The sequence below is a fragment of the Phaethon lepturus genome, unplaced genomic scaffold (genome assembly GCF_000687285.1).
Source record: "Phaethon lepturus isolate BGI_N335 unplaced genomic scaffold, ASM68728v1 scaffold11284, whole genome shotgun sequence".
In the NCBI taxonomy this organism is placed as follows: domain Eukaryota; kingdom Metazoa; phylum Chordata; class Aves; order Phaethontiformes; family Phaethontidae; genus Phaethon; species Phaethon lepturus.
Window position 1 is genome coordinate 11,931 of NW_010535479.1, and position 22,615 is coordinate 34,545.

The 22,615-nt window shown below is 40.1% G+C and overlaps 1 protein-coding gene across 1 annotated transcript; it reads left to right on the forward strand.

Moving 5' to 3' along the window:
- Nucleotides 1–251: 251 nt before the first annotated feature.
- On the forward strand, nucleotides 252–21,982 carry CCNYL1 (cyclin Y-like 1; the record flags this gene model as incomplete). The annotated part of the gene is made up of 9 exons (XM_010285823.1): nucleotides 252–360; nucleotides 3,717–3,751; nucleotides 5,273–5,373; nucleotides 6,877–6,912; nucleotides 7,606–7,657; nucleotides 10,255–10,374; nucleotides 12,453–12,619; nucleotides 17,165–17,327; nucleotides 20,194–21,982. Coding segments are annotated over 9 exons (900 nt in total), but the record flags the coding sequence as incomplete, so codon positions are not given.
- Nucleotides 21,983–22,615: the final 633 nt, after the last annotated feature.

Genomic DNA, 22,615 nt, shown 5'->3' on the forward strand with positions numbered 1-22,615 from the left:
TCTCCCTTTCCAGATTTTGTTTTGATGGAAACCATAGGCTACTTCAGAGCTTAATGGCAGTAGGAATAAGTCCACAGGCTTTTTTTTTTCAGAGGGGAAAATGTCAGATTTTTATTTATCTTGGCAAAAGTAAGGTTTTGCTTTAGAGGAACATCCCATTCTGTGTGTTTCTGATCTTGTCTCCATCACTGTGCTTGGGAATTTTAAGGCTGGGTGGGAATTGTTGGAGTAATCACCATATTCTGTTAAAGGTCTCTGCTTTTTTTTTTGTCCTTTCTGTTTCAGATTTAGCCTTGGAATCTAATCCATCTGATCATCCCAGAGCAAGCACAATTTTCCTGAGCAAGTCTCAAACAGATGGTAAGCTAAGTTTTTCCAAATTAAAAAAAGGTGGGAGAAAAACTGGAAAAATAACTGCCTATTTTTAATATTGCAGCTCGAGAATACTTAAATTGCTTTAATTCTTTCAAAGCATAGAGATTAATAATTTGCATTTTTACACAGAAATATGTTTGTAGGCTGTTTTACTTAACACTTAAAATCGCTTGTTCTTCTAAAGGCTTGCATGTCAGGAGATTTCAGAGTCTGGATCCTAGTAGTCTGAAGGAGCAAGGCTTTCTTCACTAGTGTAATTCAAGCTTCAAGCAGTGGTGGGTTTTTTTATGACCAAGGACTGTTTTAAAAATTGCTTTAAATTTAAAAAAAAAGGACAGTTTTTTGTAAGGAATAATAAGCTTAAACCATCAGTCTGTATCAGTTACTTTTGAATATGTTGTTTTAAACTGTCTGAATAGTTTCAGTAGCATAATTATTCTTGAATCCTGGTTTTAATTACATGGATGTGTTTGGATTTTTCAGTTTCTTTGTAGATACTTTGTTTACTTAATAAAGTCAATTTTGAACTATTACTGTAGCTTGTGCTTTCCAAAATGCTGTTAAAAAGTGGAGGCATTTTGATATTGCACAAATAAAAAAGAATTCTGACAACAGTAAATTTTGAAGATGCAACTAAAAAGGAATATAAGATACTCTTTTAAAATGCTTCTGTTCCTTTTATAGTTGGTTTGTGTTTGAAGCGCTGTTTTTTTCTAAGACAGCGTTGCACTTGAGATTGGATGTGTTGATGGAAAGCTGCTGTGTGTCTTCTACCTTGGCATGGCTTTGCTACAGGAAAGTGGAATTATTTTGACAGGTCTGTCAGTTGCAGTCCTGCTATTCAGAGTCTTGTGGCAAGTAGTAAAATTGTCAGTTATACCATCTTTGCAATGCTCAGATAATCTGTGAGCAGTGGAAACAAGCACTAGCATGATTATACAAAAGAGATGATACCAAGGAAATGCAGGCCTCTCTTCCTCGAGGCCTTTAAGGTCAGTCTTCAAACAAAGATCTGACCTGCACATTTCAAACACCTCTTAGATGTGTAAACCCCACCTCTTTGCTGGGTAAAGAACTGGCTGGATGGCCAAGCTCAGAGAGTCATGCTGAATTGAGTTAAATCCAGTTGGTGGCCGGTCACAAGCGGTGTTCCCCAGGGCTCAGTTCTGGGGCCGGTCTTGTTCAGTATCTTTATTGATGATCTGGATGAGGGGATCGAGTGCTCCCTCAGTAAGTTTGCGGATGACACCAAATTGGGTGGGAGTGTTCATCTGCTCGAGGGCAGGAAGGCTCTGCAGGGGGATCTGGACAGGCTGGATCGATGGGCTGAGGTCAGTTGTATGAGGTTTAATAAGACCAAGTGCTGGGTCCTGCACTTGGGTCACAACAACTCCACGCAACGCTACAGGCTTGGGGAGGAGTGGCTGGAGAGCTGCCCTGGGGAAAAGGACCTGGGGGTGCTGGTTGAAAGATGGCTGAACATGAGCCCTCAGTGTGCTCAGGTGGCCAAGGAGGACAACAGCATCCTGGCCTGTATCAGAAACGGTGTGGACAGGAGGAATAGGGAAATGATTGTGCCCCTGTACTCGGCACTGGTGAGGCCGTACCTCGACGCATGTGTTCAGTTTTGGGCCCCTCCCTCCAAGAAGGACATTGAGGTGCTGGAGCGTGTCCAAAGAAGGGCAACAAAGCTGGTGAGGGATCTGGAGAACAAGTCTTCTGAGGAGCGGCTGAGGGAACTGGGATTGTTCAGTCTGGAGAAGAGGGGGCTGAAGGGAGACAACTACCTGAAAGGGGTTTGTAGTGAGGTGTTGGTCTCTTCTCCCAGTTAACTAGCGATAGGACGAGAGGAAATGGCCTCAAGTTGTGCCAGGGGAGGTTTAGACTAGATACTAGGAAAAATGTCTTTACTGAGAGAGTGGTCAAACATTGGAACAGGCTGCCCAGGGAGGTGGTGGAATCACCCTCACTGGAAGTATTCAAAAAACATGTGGACGTGGCAGTTCAGGACATAGTTTAGTGGGCATGGTGGTGTTGGATTGATGGTTGGACTTGATGATCTTAAAGATCTTTTCCAACTTTAATGATTCTGTGATTTTGTAATTCTATGTGTGCTGCTTAAGTTGCAATTAGCAAGTTGGCATAGCTCTTGAACACTGAAGTGCAGCTTCACTGTGCAGCCTTTTCAGCCTTGCTGCAAATAAAGTTCAAACTGCATGAACACCTGTGCTGGGTGAGTTTTTTATTGCTTTATTTTTAGTATTGCTTTTAAACATAATTTGGTATTCTTCAAATGTAGTGCATTGAAATGTATCCACTTGTGTTCATGTAGAAAAATGGTCTGCTAGGTGAGATAATAGTTTAATAGTTATTATCTGAAATATGTATTAGTTGGATTAATTTATTTTTACAGGGTATTTTTATGGACAAGTTAGGCAGAAGAATTTATTTTCTAGTTTCACTGGATCTTCTTTAGTTAACCTTCCATAGAACTACTGGAATTAATATCCATAAGTTCTCTCTTACTGAGATGTTATCAGGATTACGAGTTTTGATTTATGCAAAAAGACCAAAAAAAAATTTGATACTCTCTTCTAAATACGTAAGAGAATGTGTCTTGCTAACAAGTGGTAATGTTGTGAGGTCTAAACTTCAGAGAAGGTCCAGGCTGGTCAGGTTTGTATAGCTTTCTGCATGTGTGCAACTCTCAGCTCTCCTTTTACAGTACTGTTTTACTGCTGTTGTTATAGCTGGAGGTTAAACCTTACAATCTTATTTGAAAGGCTGACATGGTTTAAAATGATCCAATAATACGGTTTCAGTTATACAATAAATAGGCATAGCTTGTGCCGGCATCTTCTGTGTAGTGAAATACCTTTTTAGTTTCAGCTACGTAATAGGAAGAGAGAGAACATGTATATAATGCTGGGCTCCTCACTTCCTTTGTGTGTGTCTTTGGCAGGTTCAGTGTGTGATGTTTTTACTTCCAATTGCTAAGTGGTTGCTGTTGGATGTTGGACATTGTCTATTTGAACTATCTGAAATCATCTGGTCTTTCATGATGCACAGCATCTTTTCAAAGCTGAGACATTTTTCCCTTACTGCGATGGGTAGAAGTATTTGATGTACTTGTGAGTAGTTGGAAGCAGTATATAGTTTAGTAGCTTGAAAAAACTCAGTATTTTTCCTCAAACTACTTCACCAGACACCTAAAGTCAAATTTGAAATGTTTAATACTCATGTGCTTCAGAAGACTAGGTTAATAGAATGACTTTATTGAACGTAAATTGGGATTGTATTTTAGAAACCTTTCAGTTCACATTCTTTCTCCCTCTTTCTAGTGCGAGAGAAGAGGAAAAGTAACCACATCAATCATGTAAGTAAAATAAATTCTTAGTGTGCTATATAGATAATATTAGTACATTGGCACAAAGACAAATTCAAGAAACAACTGTAGTAGTTCTAGGTATATAGTCATACACATGTTCCAAATCCTCCTTAGCAAGATAAAACTAAATTATCTTTGCCTATCTTTAAAAAATAAACAGGTGTAGTATCACAGAGCCTTATGTATCACATAAGTATCACATTATCATCAGCATGATCCACAAATTATAATCCATTAGTTTTAAAATCTCATTTTGAAATTAATTTAGCAAAGCTCTAGTGGCTTTAAAATGCTCTAAGCTGCTTCCACAAATATTAGTTAGTTTTGACACTTCACTTACCAAAACCAATATATAAAAAGGTGCAATGTCATTAATAAGTGGATAAAAAATTATTGACTAGTAAAGCTAAGAATGGAAGTCATTAACACAAAGCTTAAAAATTACTGTCTAGCAGAAGTCTCTACTGGTAAGTTACCAGTAAGATAATGATATTTCAAGTCTGTTGTATTTAGTACGATTATAGAGTGGGTCTTTCTTTTTCCCCCCGCTTTCTTCCCCTCACAATTCCACCTTTAGTCTGCCAGCACCAAGATGAAGTGTGATTAGATTGTTTTTGCTAGCAAACTTCAGCTGGAATGGGAGATATTCCCAGGCAGCCATTGAGTTGTGAAGGGTGCTAACATTTTCATATGGAAGACTTTCAAGTTTTTACACAAGGCATTTAAAAAGATTCTGGCAAAAACTAATGAATCTTGAATGCTTGATTGAAATTCTTCCCTCATCAGTTATGATGTCCTAGGTCTAGTGTAAGTCATTCTCAAAAAATGCTTAGGGAAACCTGACTTAGTGTTATATAGGAAGTCCTATCAGTATAAAATCTACAGGATAGGTGATGGAACACATTGCTAGCCCTAAATAGTAAGGATAATAGTAGTACTTTATTGCGTGATTCCAAATGCTAAACAAGACACAAGTGAAGTGAGCGATGTCAGGAAGAGGTTTCTTTTTTTCTGAAATATAACACGACAAAACCCAAAAAGAAAAACTATCTTTACAAGGAGCAATACTAGATAACCAGAAAATGTAAAGGTGTAGGATATAAAAGAAGGAAGATGATGATTATGGAGTCACAGGGAAATCTAATAAAGTGCATCATAGAAAGGGAAGAGTGACACCCAAACTGGCAAGAATGGGATGGAGGAGAACCGAGAAAATTGGAGGACTTGCTGCTTTAGCTGCAGCTATTTCTGCTGGTAATCACTTATCTAAAAACATCACATTGTCTATTACAAGGGACGATTTATAAGTCTGTCTTACACAGAGGGTGTCCTCAGGAACTTGATGGCTATAGGGTAGCTTATGTAGCAGGAGCAATCATCTACAAAGACCTCCTCTGCAGTAACTACTTGAGGTGTGAAGCCAGTATTCAGTGTCATAAACCAAAGCTTACAGAGTCCCTCTTCTTTAATGTATTTCTGTTCATTTTTGGGTTTTTTTCCCCGCCTAAGGTTTCGCCTGGGCAGCTTACGAAAAAATACAGCTCCTGCTCAACAATATTTATAGATGACAGCACCGTCAGTCAACCTAACCTTAGAAGCACAATAAAGTGGTAAGAACCATTTGTCATCAGCTAGGGGCTGAATAGCATTGCAATGTTTATTTGGGATTTTGTGGTGGTCTTGTCTGTTCTAAAGCCAGCCGCACACTTGAATGAGCGGAGCACAGCACTGCTTATTCGGGTTACTCATGGGAAGCATGTAGAGGTCTGGTTAACTATGACTGCTGAAGACAGATTTTTTTTTTTTCTTCTTTTAGTTACAGAGCTAATGTACTGTTGTATTTTAAAGTTGTTATTGTTGTGCACTTGAGAATCTGAGGCAGTGCAGAAGTGTGTCAACATTTTGGCTTTAAAAGTGTGGTGTGTTGGGGTGGGGAGCTCAAAGGTTTCACACTGAAAGCCAAATCCGGAAACTCTCGATCTGGGGAAACTTGAAATGGATTTTGTATGGAGTTGCAGGAAAAGTGAGCAGGACTGTGTGCTGCTTGCCAGTGGTATTAGTCTGCCCTCTAGTTGTGAATAACAGTATGTTGCTGGATTTGGTTTTAGTTCTAGACTTTCTACTTTTTCTTCATATATTTGTTATTTTAGGTAGGTGAGTTTGATAACTATTTAGTCATCTTGGTTTTCCAGTGGAACTGGCTGCTTGACCTATTGTTCTGGGTACCACAGAGACAGCTTTTTGTGCATAGACAATAGCAGCCGAGAATTGAGTTTTACTGTGCTTGGAGGGAAAGGAGGGTAAAGTAGCTTCAGGCCCAGAAGGCTTTACTGTTTTAACAGGTTAGTAGAGTTTGGAAATGTTTAAGTTGATTTGTCGCTATAAATTTGTTTTCAAACAAAGGTATCTAGCATGTCACTCCTCCTTTCCTAGAGAATAACAATTCTAAAAGGTGGTGCTTGTGCCATTTTGAAGTGGTGTACAGCCAGCAAGAGATCAGAGCTTGCCTGTGATGGATTCCTGCGATGGTAGTGTTCCTGTTGTCACTGCCAGTAAAGTATCTGAAATTTGGCCACAGCAGATGAGTGTCAATGTGAAATCTGTTGTCTTACTTGACTCAGCAGAGACTGAGATCTGTTCTTGTCCCCTTCTTGGACTATTCTGGCATAGTATTATCTTTATTGTTCTGTTTTCCTAGACAGGTCCTAAATTAGACAGCCAGAGATGCAGAGTTAAAGCTTCAGCAGAATCTCTGCAATAGTACATGTAACATCAGGTAGAACTTTTGTTATATTTTAGTTGTGAATAGTCCACATTTTTGTTAAGTGTCACCTAATCAGGCAACGAAGGTATGTGTTTAACATGTGACATAACATTTATTTCATGGCACTAATACCTGTACAAAGAGTGTAAAAGTAGCTTGGCTAGCAAATTTGATTTGGCCAGTGTCTGTTCAGGCAAGTAAACATCAGAAATGAGACAGAAAGTACTCGAGAATGTGATGGGATGCCAATACATAACGGATTCTGAACGTTTTGCCCTGAACAACAGCTTTTGCAGTGGAATAGTGCGCACAGAATATTTTAAGTCTTTTTTTTTTTTTCTTTTTTTAGTGTAACATTAGCAATATTCTACCATATAAAGAACAGGTGAGTGAACTTTTTTTTTTCCTGAAATACAACAATTTTCTTTTTGAGCCAGGGATATAGTCTTGGTCACCTAGTATAGCTTAAAGGAGTTGAAAAATCTGGCACTTCATGCTGTATCTGCTTCCTCTTTGTACCCCATCTTGAGCTGATACGGAAGGATCAGTAATACACCCATCCAGTGGCTTCATCAAGAACAAAGCATAGAAAGTCAAAACAGAGAGTGAGGAAGATATACTTAACTCGCCACTAATCACCTTTTGGACTTTTTTAGCTTTTCCTGAATTCAGAGGTACAGATTAGTTTTGATGGGTGAAGGAACACTCTGTCCCATGTACAAATAACCCCTGCCATTACAGCTAGTTACAGCATATGCTTCAGAATTACACCTGCCTTTTTGAAATAAATGCTATTAATGAGACAGTTTCACATCTTAAGGAAGAACTGTACTAAGCATAATAGGAGAACATGGATAGAACATGGATAAACTATTTATTGTTTAACTTCTTAAATATTCACCTGTAAGATCTCATCATTAAATGCTGTGCAAAAATACAGTATAACTTCACACCATGTTCTAGGAAAAGCTGAATTATGAAATATGTCTCTTTAGCCTCTTTAATGACTAATACTTTTTAATGGACCATAGTATTACAATTAACTTGTGTTGCTAAAACAGAGATTTTTACTTTGTAGAGATTCCGACAGATCACTGGATATTTTTGATGAAAAATCTCATCCTCTCACAGTAAGTGTAACTCTTTGATCCTCTGAATATGTATCAATATACATATTTTAACGTCTTTATTTGTACTGTAGAAGTCATAAAAATGTCTTAGCACCAGGTCACAAGCAAACTGATCTTAAATTGTATCTTTATATATAAAATACAGTGCAAACAGTGTCCTCTGGACTTTTGATATCAAGCTAGATAATGAACAGAACCCAGTCTTTCTAAATGTTGCAAAGTATGTTTGGTTTTCTATGCTTTGAATATAAGTAGAAAGCAAGCACGTGCTGATTCTTGCAGATTTCATATCCGAACTTTCTTGGCTGACTCCTTTCTTCTCCTCTTTAACACTTCTTTTAATTGAAAGTCTTCTATTTATTTAGGAGGACGTGGTTATTAGATATGTGCCTAACCTTTTAAATGGCTGCAAATAGGTGAACGTAATGCATGAAGCATCACATAAAGTAGGAGACAGTGAGTTCCTTCTTTAAAAAACCTGAAAGGCAAAATTTTAAAGCAGATAAGCTTAATGCTGCTTGCAGTAACAGCTAGGAGCATTCAGCATGTGATTTTAATGCGACTGGTCCTGGCACACCTTTTTAGACAATCTTTAAGATGCAAAACCTCATAGTACAGGCAAGCTCAAGAGTGGAACATGTGTTTTTTCTGTCCAGTTTGAGCACCACTAGCTTAATGACTGTCCTACAGAACCACTTCCTTTGTTTTTTCATTTGAAACGAATTTAGCAAAGCTCTACTGGCTTTCAAAATTCAGTTTCCTGTGGGAAATACCTAAGAGTGAATGCAGCTTAATCTGTCTCGCAGATTTGTCTTGCTAATAAACAGTTTTTAATAAACAATTAAAATATTTTGTTAGTTTCATCCCTAAACAAGAGCCATTGTACTAGGAATTGTACACTTGAATAAATATGACTCTTTACTCAATAAAAATAATGAACTTCAGGAGTCCTGAAGAGCTATATAGAAGGCTTCTTGTATGGACTGTGGCACTTCAAGAGAAAAGTCGGGTCCAAAACTGTTTTAACTGCCTAAATCGGTTGTTTCACATTGAAAATTAGTGATGCAAGACAAACTTAACTTCATCAGACAATTTCTTTCATTTAGCAACCTGACATCTTTTGATCCTTTCATACAGCCTACCTCCTATTTAACAAGTATGAATAGAGGAGAATCATTGTGTCCTTTAGGGAACATGTAAAGGTCTCCTCTATCCTACTGCATTATAGAGACAGAAATACCATAATGGCTGTACATCATGCTTCTGCGGGGAAAGATACAGATGACGACTTAGTTTCTGTAGCAGTGGGGTTTTGGCTGGGTACATACAGTTCCTTTAAAAAGGTTAATTAGCCAGAAGAAATCTCCAAATACCTTGTCCTCTAAAGATTCAGTTACAAGGAGTCCAAATCCAGGCTGTATTGACCCTAATGGCAGAAGTAACAAACTTCAAGTTACAAGCATCACAGGGCTTCATCACAAGTACCAGTCTTAGTCCCTTCCTCCTGAGTTCCAGTCGTCAAAAATGTCCTTCCAGATATGCTTCTGTACTGCTCATAGCGCAGGAATTGTGCAAGGGGATCCTGCTCACATTATTCCTAATGTTGCATGCCTACCTTGAAGAGGTAACCTCCATTGGGTAGTGGTGTATCAGAAGGCTGTGTGGAGAGTACAAAGTTAACTTACCTCTTCATTTTACTTGACGCTGTTACCTGGCTATTTTAAACCACAAAACCACATGAAAATGTGCGCTGCTTTGGTTACCTTATGACTGCTTGTTTAATGTTGAGCAGCCATGCTGTTCTCATCTGGTATCTCTACCATACTATAGGTCTAACTTGGACTGTAGATAGAAACCTATTCGCTGTCAGTCTTGCAGAACCAGTGTGTAAAGCTGGAGCTCTCGAAGTTCAAGTGCTGAATGTCAGAATGTCTGGGGGGACAGGCTCAGAATTCTCAAACACTCATTTTAGGATTGCTTAATGGACTGTTTGTTTCTAAGTTTTTCTTCTCCCCTGTATTTAGAAACAGTTTAGCATCATATCAAAGTTAAAGCGAGCTGTTCATTAGCTTTGCTGTCTTTCTGGAATCTCTCAAGAAGACAGTGTAAGTTACCTTTCAGTTCTACCTGTGACAGAATTATTGCCATGTGTTCTTCAGCTGATCCTCAGCTGGAGGGGGAATCTTGCCTTTTAATTTTGCCTTTTCAAGAGTCAGTGCTTCCCTGATATGCGTATATCAGTGATTTTTCTTGCAGAGAGAAACCTTTTTTTTAAAAATCTCTTTTAGTCTGTAAAATGTCCCATGGACAATTGTTAGCATCTGTAGTAATGATGGTAGTTGATGGTATTTCCTATTAGCCTTAGAGATGAAAAAAGTGTTCAAAACAATCAGCTAAAGCTATTATGTTTTGTTTGGACTATTTGTAATATTGCAAGGCTGCTTGCTTCTTTCAGTATATAATTTTCTTCTGTCTCTGTGACAAGGAAGGGTTGTATACACTACTTCTCGGTGAGAAGGAACAACCATGTATGGCTGTTCTTTAAAGTCCGTGTTAAGTCAGACAGATTTTCAGTAATTCAGAGAACTTTCTTTCAGCGGGAAGAAGTTCCAGATGACTACTACAAGCATGACCCTGATCACAAGCACATCTACCGGTTCGTTCGGACACTTTTCAGTGCTGCACAGCTGACAGCTGAATGTGCAATAGTGACACTGGTAAGAGATGCCTGATTACTGAAACTTGAGCTTTTGGAAGACTTTTTTTTTTTTTCTCTCCCCTCAATGAGTAAACTAGGCCAAACTGACATTTAAATAGATTATCTCATGAAACCTTGTTAATAAAGACGACACTGTACAAGTGAGTTCATTAGGGAAGATTTCTAAGTAGTCACAGAAGTGGTTAACTGGAAAGGAACTTACCTTTTCTATGTGTGAATATGTCATGCTTAATTACCTGTCCACTCAAACATTGTTTCATAATATCTAACTTGCCGAAGAAGCTTGAGAAAGGCAGAAGAGTGGGACACCGTAAACAGTGGGGTATAATAAGATCAGACACAAAGACATCTTTTATTTCAGTTGTGTAGAAGAGAGGGGAAAGCGGGAGTTTTGATTTCATGTTAACCAGAACAGTACAAGTAACACCACCTAAGAGGTTGGGGATCAATACTGTAGGAACTCCAGCAGATGAACTTTCTCACTATTATGTCCTTAGATCGTTGCCACCTTTCTATGAAACTTCTTTTTTTATTAAACCAAAGATGCTACAGCTTTTTTCCCCAGGTGACATGGAGGTACTCGGAACTTAAGAACAATAGTAAGAAAATAATCTCATTACAGTTTCTTGTTTGATTTCAGAAAGCAAGATGGATATAAAAAATTGATGTTGATACTGATTATTTATACACACACATATATATGCATGCACACACATTTATATATATGAAGGGAAAGAACCATAGCCTATATAATTGCTGCATTAGACAAACTCTTAAACTGTACTGTGTTGCATACTAGACTTCAGTCTTCATTGTGACTTCTTTCTGAAAAACAGCCTGAAAGGAGAACAGAAGAGAACTGTCACCAAAAGACAATGTGGCAATTAAGCAAGCTCAGCTTGAAGGGCTCCCTTTAATAAGGAAATAAGTAATTAAAAAGGCTGCATAGTTTGAGCTATTGAAACTCTGAAAGCAGTTGGAGGTTTTTGCTTTTCCAAAGACATGCAAGCAATTTTGACAGAACAAGATGATAGCTAACCCTGGGCAATCTAGCCGGCTTGAAGTACTTACAAAAAATAGAAATAGACTTAGTTTTGAAAGTGGATTTTACCACTAGATGGCTCTGTTATTATAGGAACACCTTTAGTCCACTTGATGGCTGCAAAGGATGGGAAGAAAGTGTGGGGAGACCCTAGTAAGAAAGATTGACCCTGCCCTTGCACAACAACTTCCTGCACCCACTAGTTGATCTGAGGTTTCATTAGGACCTTGGACTTAGTTTGGGGAATAGAACATTAAAAACAATCTATATTCGAATTTGAAAGTGCAAATTACTTAGTATGTGGATCATTATGGGAGTGTGAAATAGCAAAAAACTTTTACGGAAGGGACTGATTCAACATCTTCAGGCTGATTTGAGATTACATGGGAGGAGTGAGTAAAAGACCAAGACAGGTCTTTGGACTTGGGTATCTTTCACTATCTAAGCAGTTGGTGATGTAGATGAAGGCAGAGGATGATGTTGTTGTAGGTGAAGGATTGAAGTCTGTTCTTTACAGGGTGAAGTAGAAATAGCACTATAACGCCTTTCATTGTGGAAAGATAGCAATTAGTGCATCTTCATCCCATGACTAGAGATCACAGTGCAGGTTTTAGCACTTCCTCTTAAGCTACAAGTGCTGAACCTTAACTGTGATGAAAGGCTAGTGTGATGCTGAGTGATTTACTATCCCAGATAGGCCCTAATGAGAACCTGTCAGTGACTGCGTGACTCAGTGATGGAAAGAACTGTAGCAGTGTCTCCCTGAAACAGCAGTACTCATTGCTCAGAAATGATTCTTCAGTATCTTTATTGTATACCTTGGTGGTCCAGTTCTTGTGTTTATAATAAACAAAACCTGTAACTCCTGAAAGTTTGGGTACTAAAGTGTAAGTAGTAATCACTAATACTTATTTTGATACACTTAACAGTAATGGGATAAATAGTCATATTGGACTGGCATGCTTGCTGCTCAGAACTCAGCTCCAGGTTTTAGTTACACACATAAAACTGCTTTGTTTTGTTTCTTTTTATAGGTTTATTTGGAAAGGCTTTTAACCTATGCAGAGATTGACATATGCCCTAGTAACTGGAAGAGGATAGTTCTAGGAGCTATTCTGCTGGCTTCCAAAGTCTGGGATGATCAGGCTGTGTGGAATGTGGATTATTGCCAAATATTGAAGGACATTACTGTTGAGGACATGTAAGTAGCAAGGTTTGGCTACTCTGCAGTGGTGGGGTTTTTTGCGGTTTTGGGTTTGGGGGTTTTTTGGGTTGTTTTTTTTTTTGAATGGCAGTTTGTGTGATCATACTGAAAAATTGCCTGTGTCTGGTGCTATGATACATGTACTGGTGCCTGGCCTCATTCTTTTCTTGAGCCTAGGAAATTTTGAATAACCCTACTTTGAGACAAACCTGTATTAATATTTCTAATGACTTGGGTGAGTCAGTTCGAAGTTAGTTTTCTTTGCCTTCTTTCCCCCAGTGATGAACCATGGGACTGGCTGCTTGTTTCTGCTAATTTTTTGCATTGGTGTAACTCTAAAGTGCCTAATTTACAGTCTTATCAAAAGTCTTTTGGGGAAGAAAAGAGAGAGCTAAATTTGTTCCCTGCCTTTTCTGTTTTAGAATTTGAAAAATTGCAAAGTAAGCCATAACTTGTGACTTCTGTCTCCGCTCTTGTATCCAGCTAAAGCCTAAATATCTCAAGGTCTGAATTCCTAGCCGCCGCTGCTGCTGGCAGACAGGTGTCATTTGTGTTGGTACCTGTGGTTGCATGTGTTATACCCAGCTACTGCTACAGCTCATCCTCTTTGGGTGAGTTCTTAGACTTGCCCACAGTACTGAGAACAAAATCCTCATTCTTACTACTGCTTGTTTATGTAAGGCTGTTCCTTGTATACATTCTTGTCTCAGATGGAGATTTCAGTTTTTCAGAAATTTTGAATCTCCTGTCTTTTCTTGGTGCACTCAGCTTTAAGCCCTACAATTTCTGCCTTTTCAGAGATGTTCGTCTTTGTGGCTCCAGGCTCATACTGCGGGCTGGAAGTGTGTTTATGTGGAGTGGATTTGGCCCATCAGATTTTCTGTTAAACTCCTTCTCGCAAAGTTCTATCTCTGAGAGCTTTGATATGTCAACATTGTTGTTTTAATTCTATTTGCCAGTTTGTTTCCCTATGTCCCTTATTATCACAGTGGTAGAAATGCTAGAAGGCTAGCTTAGGGTCGGGCTTCGTGGCCTTCATAAACTTTGTGACATGTTTTATGTGTGTTTGGGTGACGCAGCACTGCTGTGCTGGAGTTGAGCATGTGTCAAGGCCTATGTAACAATCAGTTAGTACTGACTGACAGGCAGTTCTAGTAGAGGAGCAGACTGAGGTGGCAGAGGTTTGCACACAGCACTGGAAGGCTGCCTGTGTGAGAGAGTCTGTTCTTGCCTCAAGCTCTTGTCTCTGGATGCAGCCTAAAGCTAATGTTTAAAATACAGTAGGTAATTATTTGTCTGGGACTCTTTAGGAGGAGGAATATCCAGTTTTCTTCCTTTTAGATGGGGGGCAGCATTTCTAAAAATGGGAGAGTTATCTGCACCAGAACAGTTTTTCTTATTCAAGTTATTTCACATCACAAAGAGCAACAGCAAACATAGTACCTTGTTTTATACATACCCCTTGCTTGGGAGTTCTTTGTCTCCAAATGCAGCACTGTGCCAGCCCTGCTTTCAGGAAAGCATCATTAGTGATTTTATACAATGTACATCTTCACTCAACCTGGCTCAGAGTGCTTATCTATCTGAGGAACATACTTGAAGCGTTGCTGCAAATAACTCTGAGATGGCTGAAGTGGGGTCAGTGATGCTAGGAGTGCTGGAGTATACGTCTTCCTCTTTTTGATGTCGTCTTCTAGCCCTATTTGGGACAAATCAAATTGATAGCACTGAAAATATCTGTAACAAGCAGGATATTTATTCTCTATTGTTGATGCTGCGTCTCCTGAAATTGTCACTACTTACATTTTCAAAGCAGTGATGGTGGTAAGGAAAATAGGCTGAATTTAGGCTTATTTTTTCCTCCAATTTGAAGATGAGATTTTTGTAATCCCATCTCATTTGAAATTACTTATACCTTTGAATTTAGGTATGGGCAGAAACTGTACAACCCCTTTCTCACAGTGGCCCAGGGGTGTCCGTCCCAGGCCCCACACTGCTGCAACTTGGCAGACTTCACTGCTCCTGGGTTGGATTACCATAATCAGGACTGCTTAAATATATAAACCGCTTGAAATACTCAGCAAAATTGAGTTTTAAGTATGTAAATGTACTTTCACTAATAGTTGATATTATAGTTAATTGTCAGCTTTTAGTAGTTACAATATTTTTTAAACTAGTCACTTGATGGTGAGTATTGGGTATTCTGAATACAAGCATTACTGAGAGAAAGCACCTGGCAAAGGATTTCAGGCATGGATGCATTCTAATGTTGGAGATGGCCAGTGATGCTGCCAGAACATCCACCCAAAACCCCAGCAGCTCCCCAGCTAAAGGCCGCTTGGCAGGACTGTACCAGGTATCGCTCCTTAGGGGAGCCATTCTTGTGCAGTAAAGGCCTATCTACAAGGACTGGTGGCAAGTTTTGTTTGTCAGCTTCCTGTGAATTTTCCTCTTGGCTCTACACATCTGGAACAATCTCACTAACCTGATGCATACTCTTGTTGAGCCACTACAAGCCAAGCATGGGAGTTTTACCGCTCTGGAACTGGCAAAAGGGTTTATATCTGGTTTAGTTCATCCAGTTTGCAAATCTCTGTGTGTGCGCATGTGTGTACGTGTATGAGCCAGGCACCTCTTCTGAAGGCCGCACAGGTGCATCTCATCCCCACCATACACTCTCCTGACTGCTTAGAGAGCCCTGTTTGGCAGCCCCACCTCCCAGCTCTGTTAGCAGTGTGAGGTGCGTGGCTCCCGCAGAAACTGCTAGCAGGCTAAAGTTTGTTAAAGGATACGTGATCCAGCCCTCGCAACTGGCAGATGAGTTCATTGGCTTTAGCCTCCTCCTACTCAACATAGGTGAAGTGTTCATCTAATTTTTCCTATCACAAGCTCTTTTTTCTTTGACCAAAGCAAAGGTGGGATTTTTACTGAAAGAGTGTTTTCTTTTTGTTTTGGGGGGATGGGGTTTTTGTTTCGTTTTACTTATTTCTAATGGAGGAAAAAATCAAAGGAAATTTATATTTGGAAGTCATCCTTTGTCAAAACTTGCTTGCTTTGATGGGAGTGAATCCATAATCACTGAAAAATTAACTGTGCAGCTGCTCATCTTGCTGTGATTGCTTGTAAGGGGACACATGCTGTTCATTCTTTTGGCTACATATATTTGTAAATAAGGCACAGAAAACACATGGGCATTATCCTTTCCCAGGTTTTAAACCACTGTTAATAGACTTGTTAATCCAATGAAGAATTGTATTTTTACACAATTAAAATGTATTAGCGTAGCAAGTACAAAAGGGGCAGTGAAGAGCATTTATTCACAGGGTAAATCAAGCTCTGATCAGCTGATCATCAAAACATTATCTGATTTACATTTCTATAGGCTTATGACCATATGAACAGGAAATTAATTTTGGCACTAGGTTCAATGATACTCAAGTCCACTATGCTAGAAACAAGGACAGAGCTGCTATTCATATTGAGACCTGCCATCCAATACAGGACACAACCTCCATGTTTCCTTGATTTATTCCCTCCACCTCTGATAGGTAAAACATCCATTTCAAAAGCTCCCAAAAAGCAGGAACAGCTTTGGCACTGAATTTGTGCAGCTTATCTTCTGGTGTATTCACAGTTGGCCTATACAGCTGCTAAATTCTCTTGAGACAGGTCTGCTACTAGTAGGAACAGTGGTTAAGTTAGTGTTGAACTGAATTGCTTGGTTTGGGTACTACCAGTTTATTTTAGGTTAATTTGTAAAACATTGCTTTTCCTCTGTAGAACATCTCTGATTTAGCTGACCACGGTACAGCAGCTGAAGCAGCCTTTTTCATGTCATGGTGCTCTCCCCACTTTCCCGCAAATATTTTGCCCGATGAAAATAGACAAGAGAGTAAAAACTGGACAGTGCCCTTTGACACAGTACTTTGTTATCCTGCCTAATGCTATTGAGGGGAAAATTCCTTCTCCCACCTAATGCTGCTTATTTATTTATTTACTGGAGATGAATCCATGTTGCTTCAAGAGGCTTTTTTTCTGTGAGATAATAGCAGCAGCTCTTCATAGATCCATTTGTTGCCGTGGTGATCTGCCTACTCCTTTTGTTAGTCCGCCTCTACTTCAATAAACCCCCTTCCTGTTATCAGCCTGGTGAAAATGTCTGCAAGTTCTTCAGAGCTAATAAACAGCATACATCATTCCTTTCATCTGATCACTATAGTGTGGGGCCGTACGAGAGTGAGAATGGCGCATGAATTGTACAGCTGCACTAATGGAACTCCGAAGAATGAACCTCCCTGGTCAGCCGAGTGAGTGCACGACAGGGCATTACCTTTCTCTCCATGCCGGAGGTGCCAGGACTCAAAAGCTGCACCTTGTTTTGAGCACTAGTGAATGACCTGTCTCTCAAAACTCACAATGCAGAGCTCTCAACAACTATTTCAAAGTTGCTTGTTTTAAAAACAAGGTTGAGGTCTCTTCAGTGTTTTCAGACAGCTAAAACAGTCTTTTTTGCCTTTGTCTTCTGTCCCTTATGCCTCCTAGGAACGAGATGGAAAGACACTTCTTGGAGCTACTGCAGTTTAATATCAATGTTCCTGCCAGTGTTTACGCCAAATACTACTTCGATCTTCGCTCCCTAGCAGATGACAACAACCTGAGCTTTCTGCTGGAGCCTCTCAGTAAAGAGAGAGCACAGAAGCTGGAGGTAATGGTCTGAGATTGGCTGAGCAAGGGACTGTCTGTATGTGTAGTAAGAGCATCTGTTGCTAATGATGTTAAGTGGTGGTTAGAAAAACTAAAAAGCTTTTAGATTAGTGTATTACAGGTTAATTTAACCCCTTTATAACTACAGTTAGCACTTCTAAAACCATGTCTAGGCTAAGCTAGTATTCTGAGGAAAGGAAGGGACACAGATTATGGAAGTCTAGCAGATCGCAAAATAAAATGGATGTTATTTTGGGAACCATAGCTCAGCTAGGCTACTTAAGATTGAAAGGATTAGTGTCATATGTAATGGATTGTCTGTCCTTCCCTGGTCACAGTCTGTATTCCAAGCACCTAGAGACTGTCACACTCAGACCTTTCTAAATACTACCAGCTGAAGGTTTCCCACTGCATCCCACTGCACAGCTGCTTTTAGATTTAGAGGGAGCACTCTTACTGCTCTCATGGTTTAATAAACCATTTGTCTGGGGACAGCTGCAGAAATAATAATAAGTTTCTTTTCACAACTTTTAAAACCTCACCTTTCCAAAGAAATGTTGCTCTAAGATAAACTTTTGGAATAGCCGCTGCTTAGGAGTCCTTCAGAATGTCCAGAGGAGTGTAAATACAGATTGCTGGCCCTTTCCACTCGACGGGAAAGGCTGCCCTTCTGTGAGTCCCCGCAGCCTTCTTTGGTATGAAGGCTTACTTTAAAAAAAATTGAACTTTTGCAGAGTCAGTCTTCCTAGTTGTTGGAGATATGTAAGACATTTTGAAAATATCTAAATTACCTGGGTTCCCAGGCAAAATTTATTGTTGGATCAATGCAGCCTTTCATCTGTCCAGGTTTAATTGATGACTCCGTGTGTTGTTTTGTTGACCCTTCCACAAAGGCATTATTGCAGGCCCTGTGTACACTGATACCATAGCCCCTTCCAAAGAGGGGTGTGCTACGGTATTCTTGGCTTATATTGTTCTATTGTCCACCCCCAATAATTCTGCCAAGTGCCAGGTTTTTTTATTTCGTCCCAGAAGTGGCTGAACTTTAGGAATATGTGTGATCCCTCCTGGTCCTTTGGAATGATAGGTATGATATGCCTACAAATTTCTCTATTTAAAGTTAAGCAATGCAGCTCTTCTGCTTTGTCTCACCCTCATTACTTGCACTTTAAGCTAACACTGTCACTAATTGTAAATGTGGTTGTAGGGCAGTTCATATTCCACAGGAATTTGTTTACTGAACTGCTCAGTGCCCAGACATAAGTGGATGATTCTGAGGCTGTTTTGTTTCTTCTTTGCTAGTGTTTGGGGGCTTGGTGTTTAAAACAAAAGTAATTTTCAGTATAGTATGTGATTTGCCATAATCCGCTTACTGATGCATGTATATAGGACATTTTGGGGTTTAATTCTAAAATGTGATAAATATTTAAACCATTTGCTAAAATTTTTAATTCTACCTTTCAGTTCAAAGCACAGGAGTGGTTGATAGGAGCCTGTATGAAGCAGTGAATTAGTATTCCAGGGATTGAAAACTGATTTATACCATATGGGTGACTGAGGCTAAATATGTCAACGCAGGTTGCTTTATGATTGATGTGCTAGCATTAAAACAGGATGGAGAGTCTGTCTGGTCTTGCACTGGGAGCTCATGCAGCCAGTGTCTCAAAGAATGCCACTCCTAAGCCAAATGCATACCTCCAGAAGGTCGGCAGAAATAAATGTAAATAATTATTTTAGAATACACTTAGAAGTTTATTCATGTTCAGAGTGCTTTTCACCTTTTGAACTTCCAGAACACTGGGCCGTGGTGAATGGGTGCTGCCTTAAAGGGAAGGTGTAGGCCTGTAGCTGATTGCAGGACTGCAAAAGTTCATCTGGTGATAGGTGGTAAATTATTAATGGGAGTAAATGTTCAGGACTGAAATTCAGTTCAGTCTTTTATTACAGGTATCCTCATTTATTTGTATTGATAATGCCTGAAGGCTCCAATCAGAAACAGGCCTTGCAGGGGAGGACACAGTGTTTTCTGGACAATCATGTGTTATTAGGATTTAAATAATTAGGCTTGTTACTAAAATAGCTGTACAAGAATAAAGGCTGCTTGACTAGCTAGATAAGCAGAGCAGAGGTAAGCCAATAAATGGCTGAAAAAGCAGTTAAATACTAAGTTGCCCACATGTGCTGATATTTAATAGGTGTATTAGAGTGCCATGGCTACTTCCATGCCATTGAGCAAGGGGCTGCCCTCCCTTCTTGGACTTCTTCAGGAACCTGTGAGTGATCCCAGGAAGAGCACGTTGGGGGAGAGAGTGTAGAGAAAGTAAAGGCAAAACGGACGTCCTAGTAGAACTTCACTCCCTAGGCTCATTTGCACTGAGTGGCCAAGAGCAAGGTGCCTGATGGAGTGCAGAAACCTTTTCACTTTGAACCTTTTCTCCCATAGAAACGGCCGTGTGCGGTTTTGTACTATTAAAATAAATGTTTTGTGCTGCTGTGTGCACCAGACCTAGCTACTAGGTGCAATTTTGAATGTAACTTCCACAAACTTGTAAGTCTAAAATAGATCCAAGTTTTCCTTTAGACGGTGAGACTGGTAAAAGAATGAAGATACTTGGATATGGAAACCACTCACCTTCTTTATGTCTTAACTTTCTGATGGATAGTGTTCTTGTTAGCATGGGGACAGACCCCTTTAATATTTTCCCTCTAAAGTAGTTCTTATCTACTCTCATTCTAGGTAGAAAAGTTAGCAGCGTCACTGCTACAGAGTGCCTGCTCTGTTGGTATTACCCTTGTAAAAGCTTCCTTGAAATGTTCAAACTTTCCTAATGTGTACTTTTTGTTTTGTATCTGAACATGGTGTCCAGGCTATCTCCCGGCTGTGTGAAGACAAATACAAAGACTTGTCAAAAGCTGCTATGAGACGATCTTTCAGTGCTGATAACTTAGTTGGTATCCGCCGTTCTAATGCCATCCTCTCCTGAGGAGAGAGAAAGGTGCAGCACCATGAACCAGCATCCATATGAATCGGAGGAATACCACCACTCCATGCACACAAGCCAGCGGTGATGGTGTCTTCCAGCAAGAGGAGGAAGAGGAGGGTAAACTAGCCAAGGGAGCCCAGAGCTTGAGGAGCATACCTGGTGCAAAAGACAAGACCTAGCCAAATCAACTCTCTCCTCCTTCTAATGTATCCAGAGGTGCAAAAACAAACTTCTCTCCTTCTCTCCCCCACAGATGTTTGCTTACTATGTAGGCCTATAGCTGTGAACTCTTGAGGTTTTTAATAAGAAGTAGTTTTAAGTTTTAGAATTTAAACACTAACCACATGACGATAGTTACCATGTTCTTCCCTCCCCTCCCCTACGACAGAGAGTCATAAGTCTCCCTCTATCCAGAGTCTCGCTGCATTTGTATTTCAGGTTGATGCAGTGTTAACAAAAAACAAAACAAAACATGGGACTCTTAAGTATAAAGCCACTCTGGAGCTGAAAAAAGTAGCATAGACACATGTTGACGGCTTTTCCCTGGTTTGGCTACTAAAAGCTGCTATTATTGGTGATCTGTTCATAACCAAGAAGCTGCCCAACAGGAAGAAATTCCAACTCTGCACCCACAACTTGACTCCAGTAGCAATTGTTAAAAGACTTGGAATGTTTTGACTGGGGGCAGAGATATGGCTTTATGTATTGTTAAAATGTATAGGGTCCATGCTGCATTTCTTGTGAATTATGGTGCTTCTGTCATTTTCTAATATTTACATTGCTCTGGAAGAGACGCAATCTGTATATTTTTCTGAGGCATTGAATGAGAAAGTTGGTCTGGAAACATCATCACCATCCCAAACAGTGTAGCAATCCAGTGGTAAATGGCGTGTGTGCAGCACTGCTTCTCTGAGTTCTACTGCAGGTCTCTTGTGCTATATACAGTGGAGTTCCTAAAGCTGATATTGTGCATCCATCTGGCTCTCCTTGGGTTTTTGTTTCCTGGGAGGGATTTACATTCATAATGAGACAGCAATGAGTTTGAGAATCCTGGACTACCTAATGAGGTAGACTGAAAAATATGTGTTCAATTGGGAATTATCAAAATACTTTCTATAAATCCCATTTTAATTTTTTTTTTTTTCCTTGCAAAGTGAATTTTATCTTGTGCAACTGCTCTAGAGGCTTGGGTTTTGCTCTTTCTGAGACTTTGGAGTGGAGCTTACTTTCAGGCTCTGAAACTGAACTCTAAACAGGATAAGTATTATTAGACTCTTCCTGTTGCAAGTCTTTGTAGTATCTTCCCTTCTTGGATCCAAATAGATTCTAGGCACTTTGTCCTAGGAGCAGATCTCCCTCCGAAGGGCACGGGTTTTGTGCACTTCCTCTTCCAGCCAAGGCCCAGAAACATGCTGAACAGCAAGTCCATATGCCTTTGCGAGTGGGGCCATCTGAGTGTAATCATCAGTCTGGCTGCATGCGACTGTTGAAGTGACGCATACAGCCTTTTACGGTATGCAAATATGCCAGCCCCTGGCTCCCAAATCCATGGAACTTGGCACTTCAGGTATTGATCACGATTCAATTTTGAAAATAACGCTACATCTTCAGGTGGTTTTCCTTTCTCATGTTTGTATTAAAAGAAAAGCTAATAAACTCTATTTTAATTAAAGGTGAATTGTGTGTTCTGTACAGCTGCCTGATTTCATTCCCCCTCAAAAGTACTTGGTGCTGTGCGGCTTCTCTCAACTATGAAAAAAGAAAGAGAAAGCCTAGTGGTGTGCATTAAGGCCCCTCCATTCCCTGTACCAGCCCCTTGCTTTCATTTTTGTGAATGTCTGGGGAGCTGGCAGCAGAGGTCATTGGGCAACCGTGAGTGGCTTGGCCAGCAGTGTGGGCAGGGCCCCTGCAGCCTGCTTCAGCTGAAGGCATGGTGGAGTCTTGTGTTGCTGCCTGGCTATTGCCACAAGTCGTTTGAATTTAGAGTTTGACTCGGGCTGCTCACATAACTACGCACCAACAGTTCCCTTGCACTTAAATGGCCTGTAAGTGGGGCCAGTCTCTTGAGGTGATGCGATGTTTTTTAAGTCAAGTCCTCCCTGGAGTAGCACTAAATTGGAAGCTACAAGTGACCAACTCCTGGATTGACTTGTGACCTAATTGCTAAGGAGCTTTTCTTTCCTTAGCATGGCCAGGTGGGCTAGCACATGGCTTCTGCAAATGCAGCTATTCGCTGTGAGTGCTCAGCAGAAACCCAGCACAGCCATGTACCCTCTTTTGCGGAATGAGGTGGAGGCTCTTCCTG